Here is a 14809-nt window from a genome sequence, read left to right on the forward strand (position 1 = left end):
AATAAATATTCACGGCAAGAGATATAAGCATAAAATATTCTATACAATCACTTATTCAGGAAGCTGTGAGTGAAGAATCAATGACCAGCATGAAGGGGGAGATGGGAAATAACAGTTTTTACCCATGCTGCTGGCGCACATTTTAACCGTCTGCGTTCCAACAGCCCCCCTCAGTGGACAAACACAGGTACTGCAGCAGCAGCCTGACTGCATCCGCATTCCAGTTTGTTTTATTCTGGATTAAAGTTTAATGAAATATATATTAACAGAAAAGTCCCACTGTACTGTAATGGCAAAAGAAGAGAAGTGAATGGTAACGGAAGAGAGGGTTTCTGAGATCGAACAAATGAGAAAACAGAAAGTTGCAGTAAGAGAAATGACATTTAACACTCATCTTACATACCAGCTTCATCTGAAGGTTAAGCGTCAGGTTTTAGATTTCACTTGAAACATTTTCCTAAACTGTAGAAACAACAGGAGGCTGCTTCTAAGAAACTCGATGCAGAAAAAGAAGAAGAAAAAAAACAACAACTTAACTACAACTTATCAGATTTATATTTTATCTGGATACAAATAAAGACTAAAGTTAGAAAGTAGAATGAAGGATGTCCGTACAACTCCAGAACTAAGCAGAGTCTAAATAAACTGAGCTTCCATTTGGAGGTTTTGACGTTTCATTAAGACAAACAGCCTCACCGCAGCTCTCCGGCTGAAAAAGTAGAACGACAAGTTTGGTTATTGTTTTAGTGTTTTAATTCAGAATGGATCCACTGTACAGGGTTAACTTAGAATACACCAAAATACATTAAAAAAGAACTTTGAGATAATCCAACAGTCACATCAGTGCTCTGTAATCTGGGAAACTCTGAACAAACCAATGAGGAGAGAGAAAACTGTGAGAGCAGGAAGTAAACGTGACTTCAAATCAGACAAAAAAAAGTGCAATGACGAAACAATTTGCTGTAGTGACAAAGATAAAGAGCTCATCAGTGACTGCAGAATTCACAGTTATGTAACAGACACAAACCACCACATATGGCCTTTTAGACTTGAGTTTGCACACTAAGGAACTGGCCTGGAATTAAAGGAAAATCTGATGGACTCAAAAAAAAAAAAAAAAAAAAAGCAATCTGTGCAGTCACGCTTTAAACCTGCTGATTGTACAGAGCTGCTGATGAATCCACAAAAAAGGCTCAAATGGAAGATGATCAAACAAAACAAAGCTCACAGACGTTCTTCACATCAACCCCGTTCTCTCTCTTTCAACAAGCCTCCATTTCCACATCCAGGTCAGGATGCTCCCGAGCCAGACTCACAAGACCGAGGAGGGAAGCTACGGTGAGATTTCATGTTCCCCCTGAGGAGGAGGCCGGCCGTCTGGGACGAGTGCATCCTGACGAAATGAGCAGTAACAACACGGACGGACGCCTGACCGAGAAAAACAATGACAGTGCTGAAACCTGCAGGAGGTCATGAAGTAACAGTTGGCACCGGCCTCAGACTCGGTCCACGTCAGAACAACTCATTCCCTCCATCTAAATCACCTCTGAGGAGCTCCTGCTGGGTTTGGATCAGACGGACCAAACATCGTCGATTCACAGTATGTCTCACGGTTATCTGGCTAACACGATGAGGAAACGCCCGTGGAGAGTTGCTCTCCAGGTTTAGGTGCATCTGAGAGCCCAGAGAATCCCAAGACGGACAGACAGGAGCGACATCTGGGCTCGGAGGGACTAATCCGCAGGTGTCTGGCGAGATTCTCACGTGGCTCCACGTTTACAGGGAACGACAATTCCAACATCACTCACATTATATGGTGTAATTTAACCAGGGGGAAAAATTAATCATAAAAACTACAACTCCTTTCTTGGAAATATTTCCATTTCCGTGTTTATAAAACTCCACAGAGTCTGTAATCGCCCATTATTTTCATCTGCTGGAGGAAGAGCCGGCAGTGTGTGGTTCGGTCCAGGTTCAGACACACTGCCAGGCTGGAAACAACAACTGCTCATTTCACTAAACACTTACAAAAAATACCTGCTTTCAACTTTCTTCATAACCTTCAACAAACACCCCTTCAAGTAAAGTTCTCCCACCATCTTCATCATCATCATCATCATCAAAAAAATAAAATCTATTTGAGAACTGAGGGAATGAAACAAGTCACATTAATTCACATCATTATTCAGCGGGTGAGAGGAGAAGTTCTTCACTTCCTCCAGTTTTCAGGAAAAATGTTTTCACAAAATGTACCGATAATAATAAACATCTAAAAAAAAAAAAAAAAAAAAAAAGTTAAAAACTGTAAACGTACACAAGTATGCACAAAGTGTCCGGCGTGGATCCTCCTCTAGAGGTCAAACATCCTGATACAGTAGCTAAATCACACATCTTTACATGCAGGTCAGAAGCAGCAGAGCCAGACAGGCTGGAAACGTTCAGCTCATTAGCTTAGCATTAGCTTAGCATTCAGCATCCCATTAGCAGAGGGGCAAAGAAATGAGTGGGAGAAGCCGGACACACCGATTAGAGGAAACCCGCCTCTAAAGGGCTGGACGAATGTCAAATTATATAAAAAGAACATTTTCAAAAGTTGACAGTGTTAATGCTTTGGTCATGTTTTTTTGTTTTTTTAAACACACACACTGAATTATTTGTGTGTATACTTGCATAATGTGTGTGTACGTTAGAAATGTATCCGCAATCCCAAATCCCTCCAAATTAAACTGCGTGAACATCTGTATCTTTATTAAAACAGAAGTTTTGACCCGGTCAGATTAAAAAGCGGCTCCTGGTGGAGTCAGAGAGGATTAAACTTTATGGTCCCGTCTTTACCGGCTCGGTCAGAGTTCTAGAGGATTCTCCCAGACCTGCTGCTGGCTCGGCTCTGCTGCACATTAGTCACAGTTAGAAAAACCTCACTACACCAGGAAGACGAGAGAAAACGTAGTAAACACGAGGAATCTTAGAATACTGCTGAAGAGGAGGAGCGGCTTCACAGCGCCCCCTGCTGGTCAGGAGTCAAACACATCCTGGACGCTGCGGGAGAGTCCTGTGGAGACATCGAGGAGGTCAGGACGACCACAGAAACTCTCAGGAGTTCAACAGTCACACGACGACGCCTCTGTTCTGTTTTAGAGAAGTCTCCTGTCTGCACGGCAACGTTTTCAAAACGAGGCCTCACCTCCAAGAGGAAGTAGTTAGCATGTCGGGCCAATAGTGGGCGCTGTTGACCGTTTTTGGAATGAAACCACACACACACTCCCAGATCAAAATGCTATAGAGGTGAACAATAGGGAGCAGGACATTCCAGACCTACTACAGGAGTGTCAACTATAAAACTACCAATAGCTGCATTTAGTTATTGTTCAAAACTATATGTACACTTAAAACAGCCATGAAAATAAAAGTTTTAATTCAATATGGATAGAAAAACTCACTTCGTTTCACTCCTGATGATGCTACTTTACATGAATGTTTGAGACAAGAATCTCTAAAGTAAGAAAAACATTGAAATAAAGACTGAAATAATAATAATGATGGCCGTGTTGTGGGTTTTGTGGATTAATAAGGCAAAATAAAGAAACAGTAAACTAAGAAGTCTGCGGCTTTGTTCATGTTTGATTTTTCTTTAAGGATCAAGCCTGCCAAAGTCATGCAAAGTCAGTAATAATTTATAGATACATTCAAATATTTCAACACCCGTAGCACTACGGAGTACATTTATATTACAAAATAAAAAAAAAAAAATTACATTTAAATAAGAATTGCCTCTAGGTTTGAATGTGAGTGTAAATGGTTGTCTGTCTGTTGTTTGTCGCTTTGGACAAAAGTGTCTGCTAAATGAAATTGCAAATATTAGTAATTTTCTCTGTTGTGTTTTCAAAACGAAAGTCCAAACAACTGGACGCCACGTTACCCCGGAACCTGAATGACAGCATGGACTGATGCTGCTGAGTATTTGGCGCTTCATGATTGGTTGTTTTGAGGGGAGGTAGAGCTTGGACTGAATAGATTACTCAAATATGGACCAGGTCGGAAAAGTAGTGCCACAACAACCTTCAAATTTGGACTTTATGAGGTTTTCTTTGTTGTGTTACAGAGATTAAGTTATGATGGAGATTTTCACAAACAAGCATCCATCCTCTGAAGCCTATCCAGGCCCGGGTGGCGGGGGCAGCGGTCTGAGCAGAGATCCCCAGAACTCCACAAACAGACTTTTTATAGCAGCGTGCACCACGAGAAATAGAAAGTTTAAATGGAAAGGTTATTGTGGCAGCATTGTTCCGGTCCGGCCCAGTCCGGGTGAAACCGGGCTGAATGTGGAACCTGAAGTGAGTTGGCCCCCCCCGGAGTTAAAGTGTCAATCAAAACTTTAGGTGAAGTCCGCTCAAGTCCTGATTTATATTTAAAAAGAACACATTCAGAGCAGCGTCAGACGAGTCCGTTCCAGATTTACCTTGAACTCAGGAAAGCGGTCATACCTTGGAAACCTTCAGGGATTTGTCTTTGTGAAACACAAAATCAGGGTTCTTCACTACCAGTCCGGCTCTGCCCAGCACAAGGCCGTTCATCGGGCTGTTCACCTGCGCACACGCACACACACACACGGAATCAGATCAAACGCTCCAACAGGCCATCATCCCAGTGTTCCTCCCGCCTCACCGCCTGCAGGACCACGTTCTCTTTGCCGACGGCTTCAGGAGAAATGTGCCGGACCCGCCTCTCGGACGTCAGCTGCTCACCTCGAGCCCGGCGCTGTTACCACGGCAACCGGAGAGAGAGGGGAAAGGAGAGGGACGGGCTCGGTTTAGCAGGTTACAGAGAGCTGCTCATCATACAGAGATCTCATGAACTCCACCAGGAACATCAAGAAAGTTTAAATTCTTAAAAGTTAAAATATATTCAGTAATACACACACACACAAAAAATGTAAAGCTGACGTTGAAAACTGAACTCTAAACACAAATGTATTAAAATCAGGAAATAAAACAAATAAATGATCACTAAATTGCTTTGTGTCTTTTAAAAACATGGTATATTATTAATACAAACAAACCAAATGGCCACAATCACATGGTGAGACCGACCTCTAAAACTCACTTTAAAAGAAAAATGTGACATTCCTGAATGAATAAAGTTAATACAATAAATGTTTCATCTTTTTGTGAATGGAAATCAGAAGTTTAAAAAAGAAAATAAAGATTCAAATGCATCTAACAAGACAAAACTGGATAAGGCAGAATATGAATACATATTTAACCGAGTAGGTAATTGAATAAATGACCAGCGGCATTGGAAGAATCAATCAGAGGAGCTGCTCTGCTCTCTCCACCGACTCCGATCGTTTTATTGACGAAGAATCGCCAGACGCAAACTACATGCAGACTAGAGCAGGAACATTTAGATATAACTGACATTTTCCTCAATTAACAAAAAGAGGGGAACATTAAATATGTTTTTTATTTCAGTTGAAGGCAGGCACTCAGTGGAGAGTGATTCAGCAGTAAGATGCTGGGGCGGGAGGAGGCGCAGCGTTCTGCGACCACAGGTGAGAAAAGCTAAACGCCAGTCTGATCCAGAGTGGGTAATGGATTATTTTACTATGAAATTACTCAACTAATTGATTTAATGACTAAAAATGAATGTGTACTTTTGACAAAAGCCTGACTGAAGCGGCGAGGAGCAGCACAGCTGTGGACGTCTGAAGGAGGAACTCAGTTCCAGCCATGTGGGGAACTCAGAGCGGGCATCCGGAGATCAGTCCAGGCGTAAAGCAGCCTCTAACTTCTGCTGCAGGTCAGGACTGTGGGGGCGTCGGGTACCTTGATGAGGCCTCCGAAGGACCGGGACCGCGGGTGCTTCTTGCTGGCGGCCGGCGCCACTCGATGCTGCTCCGTGGTCGGAGTTCCTGAGGTCGTTTGTTTGACCAGCTGCTCACACAAAACAGGAAAAAGTCTGTTTATAGATCAGCAGCTTTCACTTTACTCAGCAGGACACATGGAGAGGAGGAGGAGGAGGAGGAGGAGGAGGAGGAGGAGGAGCAGCAGCAGCAGCAGCAGGACCTGTCGGACGAGCTTCTTCTTCTTGGCCGAGTCGGGCATGTTGTGGTGGACGTGTCTGAAGAGCTCCTTCAGGGCCTCCTCAGTGTACTGCTGAGCCGGAGACTGGACCTGCTCCTGGGCCCCGGACCCGGACCCGGACCCACAGAGGGCCGCCGGCCTCTTCAGAGGCAGAACCATCCGCTGGGCCGGAGAGCTGCTGGCCGCCAGCAGATCCAGATCATCCTGACAGGAATATTGACGAGGACTGATTAAAACAATCTAAACTGAATGGTTGAGGCAGCTGCATTTTCTCTTTTTAATTTTCTGAGGATGTAAAGCGAGACTGAACACAGAACCCCATTACGGGCAAACCGCAGACTCAAAACCTCGTCTGAGGTGCGTTTGTTGGCAATTTTAAACACTTTGAAATGCTTCTCCTATTGTGAAGCTACTTCGTTTTTGATTTCCATTTCGTTTTCTTTTTATGTGTTAAAAAAGGACGGAGCAGTACAAGAACCGACCTTCACCCACTTTTTACTCCTTGGTTTTAAACCCAGGCTGAGACTCGGCTCCCGTTTTTACTTTTTGATTATTACACTTTTCTCGCATTTAATGTCTACTTATCTACAGCTGTAGTTGTTTTTAAAACGCTTTATGAACACGATTCATTTCAGCTACTTGTCGATATCGAGCACCAATATGAGAACTTATTAAACACCATCAAGACTAAGTCATACTCCACCAAGACTAACCCCCAATGCACACTGGATGCGGTCCGGCGTATACCGCAGCACTGTGATTCGCAGGCCACTGAAGAAAGTTGCCAGATCTGTCGTTATTCCCCTTAAACAATTTGAAACCCATTTTACTCAATAGAAAGCAGCCCAAACCGCCACCCCGGATGACAATGCACGTTAAAACTGTATTTTTATAATAACAAGTACGTCATGAACACATGATCATTTCATCGACCCGTCCTACGTGTTCAAAAAAAAAGCCTGATTTGGCAGAAACCCGCCCAATCTGGCAACACGGAGCTGCTCCGGTCACAGAGCTGTTTTGAGCCATTTTGGAGTCATTTGACTTTATAGCAGTGACGAAGTACAACACCGTTCATTCTTCTAAAGCTATAATGACTACATGACGTTGTTTGTTCTGTATTCTACCAGAAGAAGTAAAAAAATAGAATATTAAGGCAAAAACATGACACAGATTTTATTTTGAAGTCACTTATTTTGGAACACGTATCGCGTTTCCTTCTGGGCACCCGACTTGCTTCCGTCTGCATTGACGCGGTAGGGCTCCGGCAAGCGGAAAAATAGGATCTTTGCGGAAAGAGACCGGAGCTCCGCAGAGGCTCCGGAACCGGACCGGAGCCGTTCCGCATCCAGTGTGCATCGGGGGTATGTCATACTCCAAACGCAAATAAAATGTGAAAGCTACACGTTTCCACAAACCACCGTTACACACTCCTGTAACGTGCAAAGCATCTATCGACACACTGACCACGTAACACTCGCCAGGTTGTGTGTTCAGTACCACTGGACCTGATATCCATCAGTATCAATGCATAACGATGGATTTGCTGAGTCCAAATGAAATGAAATGAATTATATTCCGTCTGTAGCAGAGTGACTGTAGGCGGCTGGTCAAATGTTTCTGCCATAAAGAGACGATCATTTTTATAGTTAATCATTGCTGCATGGTTTCTGCGTTCGTCTGTGTGTGTGTGTGTTTGTGTCTTCCCTCCCAAAATGTAGAAACTTCATCAGCAATTAGTGTTGAAGTAGCTTCAGTCATAAGAGGCAGAATTGTTTTGAATCCTGCTTCTTGCTCAGTCAGAGCTCAGCTTCGTTTGTATCGGTTTCCCCCGTTTCAAAATGAATCCGTGATTCTTTTTCATCCAGAGAATAATAAATGTTTAGTCTGTGGTTCGGGGAATTTCCTACGTCCCTCCTCGATGGGACGCTGCGTGTTTTACCCTCTGGACATCAATACAACCCTCTCTGCCGTCACTGACCTTGGTCTGCAGAGCTCTGCTTCCAGTGAAGTGCACTCTGGAATATTCCCTCAGGTAGGCTGGAGCCTGAACGACACAGGAGCAAGCTGTCACACACCTCGTCTATGTTTCAGGGCCTGTGTGTGTGTGTGCGCGTGTGGTCGACAGTCACCCTGAAGAGCTTCTGGGAGTGCTTGATGAGGAAGGCCATGGTGTTGTTGAGCTTCTTCAGATTGTCTTTGAGGTCTCCAGCAGTCATCTGCAGCACAGAGCAGAAGTCAGGAACAACAAACACGACTGAACGCCTCAGTGATCACAGGAAAGACGCAGCTGCTCAGGTCAGCGGGCCGCCGTCAGTCCACGTTAAAGTTAATCAGAAGTAAGCTGGAATTTTAGATTTCACCGATCTGCTCTAAGGAACGTTCACAAACAGGAAAATGTCATTTAATGCACTTTTTACAGAATGTTTTCACTGGTAAATTGGTGTTTCTCTTCCCACTAATGCGGAGAAAATGCTCTCGGACCACTGCAGCCTTCAGTGTATCTTTTGTTCTGTATACTAATGCCGTTTCACTACCTAGGTAAATGCACTGCTGCCACCAAGTGGACAAGTCCGGAACAGCAGCTACTTTCACGCCTTGTTTTCTTTAGGTTTCATCCAGCGAACCACATGAAATCCTTTCAAGTTCTGGAAATGGCTGCGAGCTGCATGTTTGACACTAGTCCTCTGAAATATCTGCATCAGTCAAAACTGTCCCATCAAATGAGTTTCAAATGAAACACAAGAAGCAACAAGATATATATATATTTTTTTCCATTATTTCACAAAGCACACGCATTTCCTCATAGACATTTTCTATTTCCCAAATAAACCATTATTATATGCCTGATGCGTTACACAGAGTATAACAATGCAAGTATGTGTGTGTGTCGTACATGTCTGGGCCAGAGGAGGTGCGGGGCGAACATGAGGGCCAGGTTGAAGGCGGACATCTTGTTGCGCTCCTGCTGCTTGGCGGTGTGGTAGAGCAGGTCCAGCAGCAGCTTGAGCAGCGAGCGGTTGGCCGGCGGCAGCAGCAGGAAGAGGAGCTGCAGGGCCTCGATCTGCCGCTCCTTGTTGGGAAGCGCCGTCTTGTTGCCCTGGTCGTCGAACAGAGTGATGTCGGCAATCTTCAGGTGGGCGTGGAAGTGCCGGTGGGTCAGCAGGGGCTCGGGCAGCTCTCCCAGGAAGGTCTTGAGCAGCGTGGCCACGTCGTTGGGGTGGAAGTCTCCGGACTCCAGGTCCACGTCGGCGCCGCTGTTCAGGAGCTCCTTCAGGGTCTGCTGCCGCACGCTGTTCCCCGGGACCCGGAAAAGCCCCTCCACGTGCAGATCTGAGGGCGAGAGCCGGGCAGAGCTTCAGGAGGGACTCCAGCTCAAACACCAGATCCACTCAGTCCGTTCACTTCAGTCACGACTTACTTTTGCTGAGGTACTCGATCAGGTGGTAGATCTGCGCGATGCAGCTCTCAGTGAGCGGCGTACCAAACACAACGCCTTTATCTGCAGGAAAATTAACATCGACGTTCAGGACTCGCTCACGCAGCTACGATTTCAACTGAAAACGCAAAGGCGTCAGTGCGTTTTGGGGTCCGTTCACATGATCACAGTGCCCGGAGCCGCTGAAAACACAACTATAAATGGCTCCCACAGTGGAACTTTTTGGAAACATGGTGAGAATGAAAAGGAAAAAACCACTGCATGGACACCTCAGCTGAAGCAAATACTTCTGTCTGAGTCACTACACTGTCTGATCAGTCATACACTTTAGATTTCAGATGTGATATTTTAATCCCCTTTCAGAGGACAGAAAAAGTCCAGTTGAGTGTCATTCACTAAATTCAGTGATCTCGCTCTCAGCCTGTGTGAAAAACTTTGCAGATATAATAGTATTCCTCCACTAAAAGACGTGTAACAACAGACGTAGAAAACACGGGGATTCTGACCTTTGCGCTTGAGGAAGTTGAAGGAACGGAAAAAGCCTCCGTTTCCCCCGGTCGGTGTTTTCGGGCTGTCCTCTCCGATGAGCTGAGCGAACTCCGTCCCGGGAAGGTCGATGAGACGCGTGATGTTACTGAGCACCAGCTCCAGGAACACGTCCGGGTTCTCGTGGCGGAGCTTCTCCACGAAAAAGTCCGGGTTGAAGATGACCGGAGGCCGGCCGGACCGGGAGCCGTCGGCAGACTCCTCGTGACTGATCACCATCCTGCAAGCTGTTCCTCTGGAGGAGGAAAGCAGACGGTCAAGCATGTGGTCACAGGGAAAACCAGACTTCATTCCATTGTTCCCTCACACCTACAGCACTTTAAAGATGAATAATGTGGATCAACATTCATTTTATTTTCATTTGTGTTCAACATTGACCCCCCCCCCCCAAAAAAAAAACAACAAGAAAAAAAGAGTGTCCAATGTACAGATTGAGGTAAAGTAGATCAAACAGCTGGAAAATGTGCTTTCATTTCAGAAACATGTATTTGGTGGGAAAACGGTAGAAACTGTCTTTTCGGTCATGAAGGGTTCAGAATCATGCTTCAGACCAGAGGGTCTGACCTGGACCGTCATGGAGGTCCTGTATCATCAATCAACCAACAAAACGTGTTTGTTTTTAGTCAAACTCTTATTTTGAAGATGAGATGTGTAAAGATTGCTCAGGTTCACACGCCATTTGGGAGTAATGCTGAAGACCAAGGCACCTGCCATCTGAGAAATCAATCAACTTTCCAATATTTTTTTTATTTAATATTTCTGTAGTTACAGGATGGGAGGTGTAAAAAAAAAAAGAAAGAAACATCTTTGATAAATACACTAAATTATCTTTTTAGATTTAATTTACCCTCGGTGTGATTGACCCGGCTGCAGTTGAAATAACAGAATATGAATAAAACAGAATCAAATACTCGATGTATTTCTTTTAATACACTGAATCTGGTGTTGTCAATTACAAAGCACAGAACGTGTTTACATCCGAAAGTGTAACCTGTGTGGGGTAAAGCTGAAAATACTGCTGGAGCTGTGGCTGCAGAGTGGTTTTGGATCTCCGTGGATGTGATTCACCCTCACATCACAGATTTTCTTTGTTGAAAAGGAAAGTCCTCAACTCAAATGCAGTCCATTGCTGGGATAATACTGCATACATATTCCGGTTTTGGCAGGTAAAAGTACATATTCTCCTCTTGATTTTAGCACATTATGCTCAGATGTTGGTGTAAAACTTTAGACAGTGTACATGGGTCTAATGCTAACATGTAACAGCTAATGTAGATTAGCCCAACGCGCTACCTCCAAGTCTCCAATCATACAATAGCACTGTCGAGTTCAAAGCGACATGACACTCAGAAAATGTGCACATCTCTGGCTCGGACTCGTTATGAATCAGTAATTAATCTAATTTATGTTGTTTTAAAAAGAAGCCGTCGCTCGTTTAAATGGCTGAAGACGGCTAACGGCTGTCTCGTGAGCGTAAAGCGTAAAAATTCCACAAGCTCAGCCCGTTGAGGCCAATAACAAGTCGCGGTTGACCAGAAAGTTATATGAAAGCGAAAATATTGGGTGCAAATTGGCTCCTACCGTCTGTTCCGTGCGTTTTCATCGACCTCCGTTGCCTCCGCGCACCCCGAGCCAGCAGCCATGTTCCGTTTGAATCCTCCGCTCCTGCCCCAAGGCCACGCCCACTCCAACATTCATTGGTGGATTAACCGGAAATGGCGTGTCCAAACTGTTCTGATTTGCATGTGCCTCTTCGTGATTGGTCGGTTTGAATACAGACTTTGACAAGAGAAAAACAACATCTGTATGCAAAGAGGGCTGCAGGAAGACTAAACAGACCACAAAAGAGGTCCGTTCATTCCAGCCTGCAACTATTGTCAGTACAGTTCTATCTAGTGATGGCAATCTGAAGCTTTCTGAAGCAACAAAGTTTTCAGCACAATTGTATTGAAAAAAGGTTCAGTACTCGAAGCTTTTCAAATCAGAGCCCAACAAGGACCCCTGGTGGTGAAAGTCAAGGAAAGCATGTCATGCGTCAGAGCTGAATGAATGAATGTGATGTATGAGTAATTACATGTTTTAAATTATTGAATGATTTGTCCACATCACTAAAACCTAGTATAGCTAATACTTTGATGGCAGCATTTCTATTGTTCATAGGCCAACTTGAATAAAGATGGGGATGAAAAAGCAGAGTGTTCATATGTATGACTGAATGTGTTTGAAGTGACCAGTACATTTGCTGTGTCTCACATAAGAAGTCGGCAGCAAGCTGACTTATCATTTGAGACACAGTAATTATTAAGGTATCATGAGAGATGGTGGAAGTGAATTGACGTTGGCAGATGCTGGCCACAAACTAAACACTGGACCTAGAAAAATAAATTACAAATGAGGGATGTTTTTTAAAGAAGTGATTTGGTCTGACAAAACAATACTTTACATATGACATATTGTTGCAACTGGCAACCAACCACCCCAAATATATTTCAAAGTCTAACATTAAGAATGAACAAAATGTAGGCATAACACATTTGCTCATAACACCCTTGTTGGGTGAAATGAAATCAAATCAAAGTGTTCCAAAACTTCAGAACGTCCTCTTTTTGTCACAGGCTCCATATCAAATCTATATTCACTGTCTCTCACTGTCTCTCCACTCACAAACTGTCTCCACAACCCACAAACAGCTGCAGCGCGTTTTAAACCTGTGAAGCAGCGGCTGAAGCGTCACGTGGGTGTGCGCGAATGAAGCTTCAGACGTCACGGATCACGTGATTATCAGGAAACGAATCAAGCTCCGATACAAAGCTCCACTGAGAAGAGGTTCATTTTTTCAACACATGCTTCGAAGCTTCGGTGTCACGGTTAACATCACTAGTTCTATCTTCGATCCGCAACTAACAGCCACATATCTTAAAAATGTTATACAGACAGAGTTCAAGAGGAGAAATGACGCAAGTATGCAGTTTTGAGCTGCAAGAACATTAAACAGACCTGAAACGGTCTGTTTTTCCTCAGTCTGCATCAATTATCTGAAACTAATGGTATCAGTGCTATTTCCATGTTTGATCACTCGCATATCCTGTAAATGTCACATAGGTCGAGATCTAAAATAAAGCATATGCAGGACGACATGTAACAGCGGGGCATTGACAACATAATGATTTCAAATTAGAATAAAACAACTGCAAAAGAGGGTATGCATGTTCTCTTTGTATGTCTGTGGTTTTCCTCAACGTTTCCTCCCACAGACCCAAAACAAGTGTGTCAGTTTAACTGGTGACTCACTCGGTGTGAACCTGAGTGTGTGTGGTTGTCTGTGATGAACTGGCAGAGGGGACGAAGCTGTTGTTAAAGCGGGAGGTTCCAGTCCGGATGGACCGTAGCCTCCTGTCAGAGGGGAGAGGGACAAACAGACTGTGTCCGGGATGAGAGGGATCGGCTGTGATCCGTCCAGCACGTCTGCGAGTCCTGGCGACGTACAGGTCCTTTAGAGGTGGAAGCGTGCAGCCGTTCGCACAGTGCGCTGTGATCTGAGTCTGTCCCTTTCGGTGGCTCCAGCATACCACACAGTGATGGAGGTGGTGAGGATGACTTCGATGATGGCCGTGTAAAACTGCACCAACATCTTAGTGGGCAGCTTGAGTTTCCCCAGCTGTCGCAGGAAGAACATCCTCAGCTGGGCCTTCTTGATGAGGGAGCTGATGGTTGGCTCCCACAGGAGGTCCTGGGTGATGTGGTGCCCAGGAAACGGAAAGAGTCCACAGTGAAGATTGGAGTGTCTGTTAGGGCAAGGGGGGGCGGTGGGGCTGTGACTTTCCTGAAGTCCAAGATCATCTCCACTGTCTTCTGGGTGTTCAGCTCCAGGTTGTTGCGGCTTCACCAGGACACCAGCCGGTCCACCTCCCTCCTGTAGGCCGACTCGTCGCCATCGGAGATGAGCCCAACGAGGTTGGTGTCGTCCCCCCCCCCCGCTAAAACTAAACATTGAAGAGACCCAGTGTGGTGCTGTTGGATTGAAATCGTAAGATTTCTCATTCTGTCTGGCATCAGCTTATCAAAATATAGCTGTTCACTTAGAAAGAAAAAGGTCTTTTGTCCCAGGTTTGTGCCCTAAATCAAAAGTCACTGGCTCATGCTTTCACTGCTTCATGGACTCTTCTGACAAATTAAATATAATCATTACAAAATATTATTTCTAAATATACAGTGGGGAATGGGGATACTGTAATAGATACTAGATAGTGGAGAGGTTTGTAATCAGTATATGTATTTACAACATGAAAAGCTCAAAGGAGACAACAAATAGCAGCAGGTATGTAAAGTTTTAATGTATCACAATGAGGTACAGGATTCACAGGATTCATTTGGGTTTATTCTCTTTAGAACGAACAGAAGTAAAACATAGTGAGTGAGTTCACTCTTTGGCCCTGTTTACATGACAACAACAGAAAGTGACAACAATTTTGTTTTGTGCTTGGAACCACTGAAAATGCAGCTTTTGAAAGTGCTCCGACTCCATGCCTGTAGAAACAGGGAAAACTGAATTTCTTGTAACCTCTGTGGCTCTGTGTCCGTGTAGATGGACGAATCGATGCGTTTTTGGAGGAAACGTCATGTGAACACAGTCATAAACACTGTGCTATCTCCGCTGCTTGTCATCCAGCAGAGTCTCAGACAGTTAAAGTTCATGACCGGTGGCGGTGACTGGCACACAAGTCTTCAGCTTGCAGCTTTT

General features: G+C 44.6%; 1 protein-coding gene across 1 annotated transcript; it reads right to left on the reverse strand.

Annotated features, from left to right (window-relative positions):
* Positions 1-1046: 1046 nt before the first annotated feature.
* arhgap19 (Rho GTPase activating protein 19) lies at positions 1047-11717 on the reverse strand. The gene is made up of 11 exons (XM_030093935.1): positions 11650-11717; positions 10029-10303; positions 9505-9585; positions 8980-9416; positions 8216-8302; positions 8065-8130; positions 6066-6287; positions 5826-5933; positions 4666-4758; positions 4485-4586; positions 1047-3052 (listed from the first exon to the last, which is right to left on the reverse strand). The coding sequence occupies exons 1-11, from the start codon at positions 11709-11711 to the stop codon at positions 2996-2998; spliced, it is 1590 nt and encodes a 529-aa protein (XP_029949795.1). The 5' UTR covers positions 11712-11717; the 3' UTR covers positions 1047-2995.
* Between the last annotated feature and the right edge of the window lie 3092 nt (positions 11718-14809).

Source organism: Salarias fasciatus, chromosome 6 (genome assembly GCF_902148845.1).
Source record: "Salarias fasciatus chromosome 6, fSalaFa1.1, whole genome shotgun sequence".
NCBI classification, from domain to species: Eukaryota; Metazoa; Chordata; class Actinopteri; order Blenniiformes; family Blenniidae; genus Salarias; species Salarias fasciatus.

Bases quoted from the DNA above. Each gene is read 5' to 3' on its own strand.
- arhgap19 (XM_030093935.1), bottom strand. From the start codon at position 11,711: ATGGCTGCTGGCTCGGGGTGCGCGGAGGCAACGGAGGTCGATGAAAAC. The intron at 9,586-10,028 runs GTCAGAATCCCC...ATTTTCCTGCAG, and splicing joins CAACTTCCTCAAGCGCAAAG to ATAAAGGCGTTGTGTTTGGT. The intron at 6,288-8,064 runs GTCAGTGACGGC...TATTCCTGTCAG, and splicing joins GCAGAGCTCTGCAGACCAAG to GATGATCTGGATCTGCTGGC.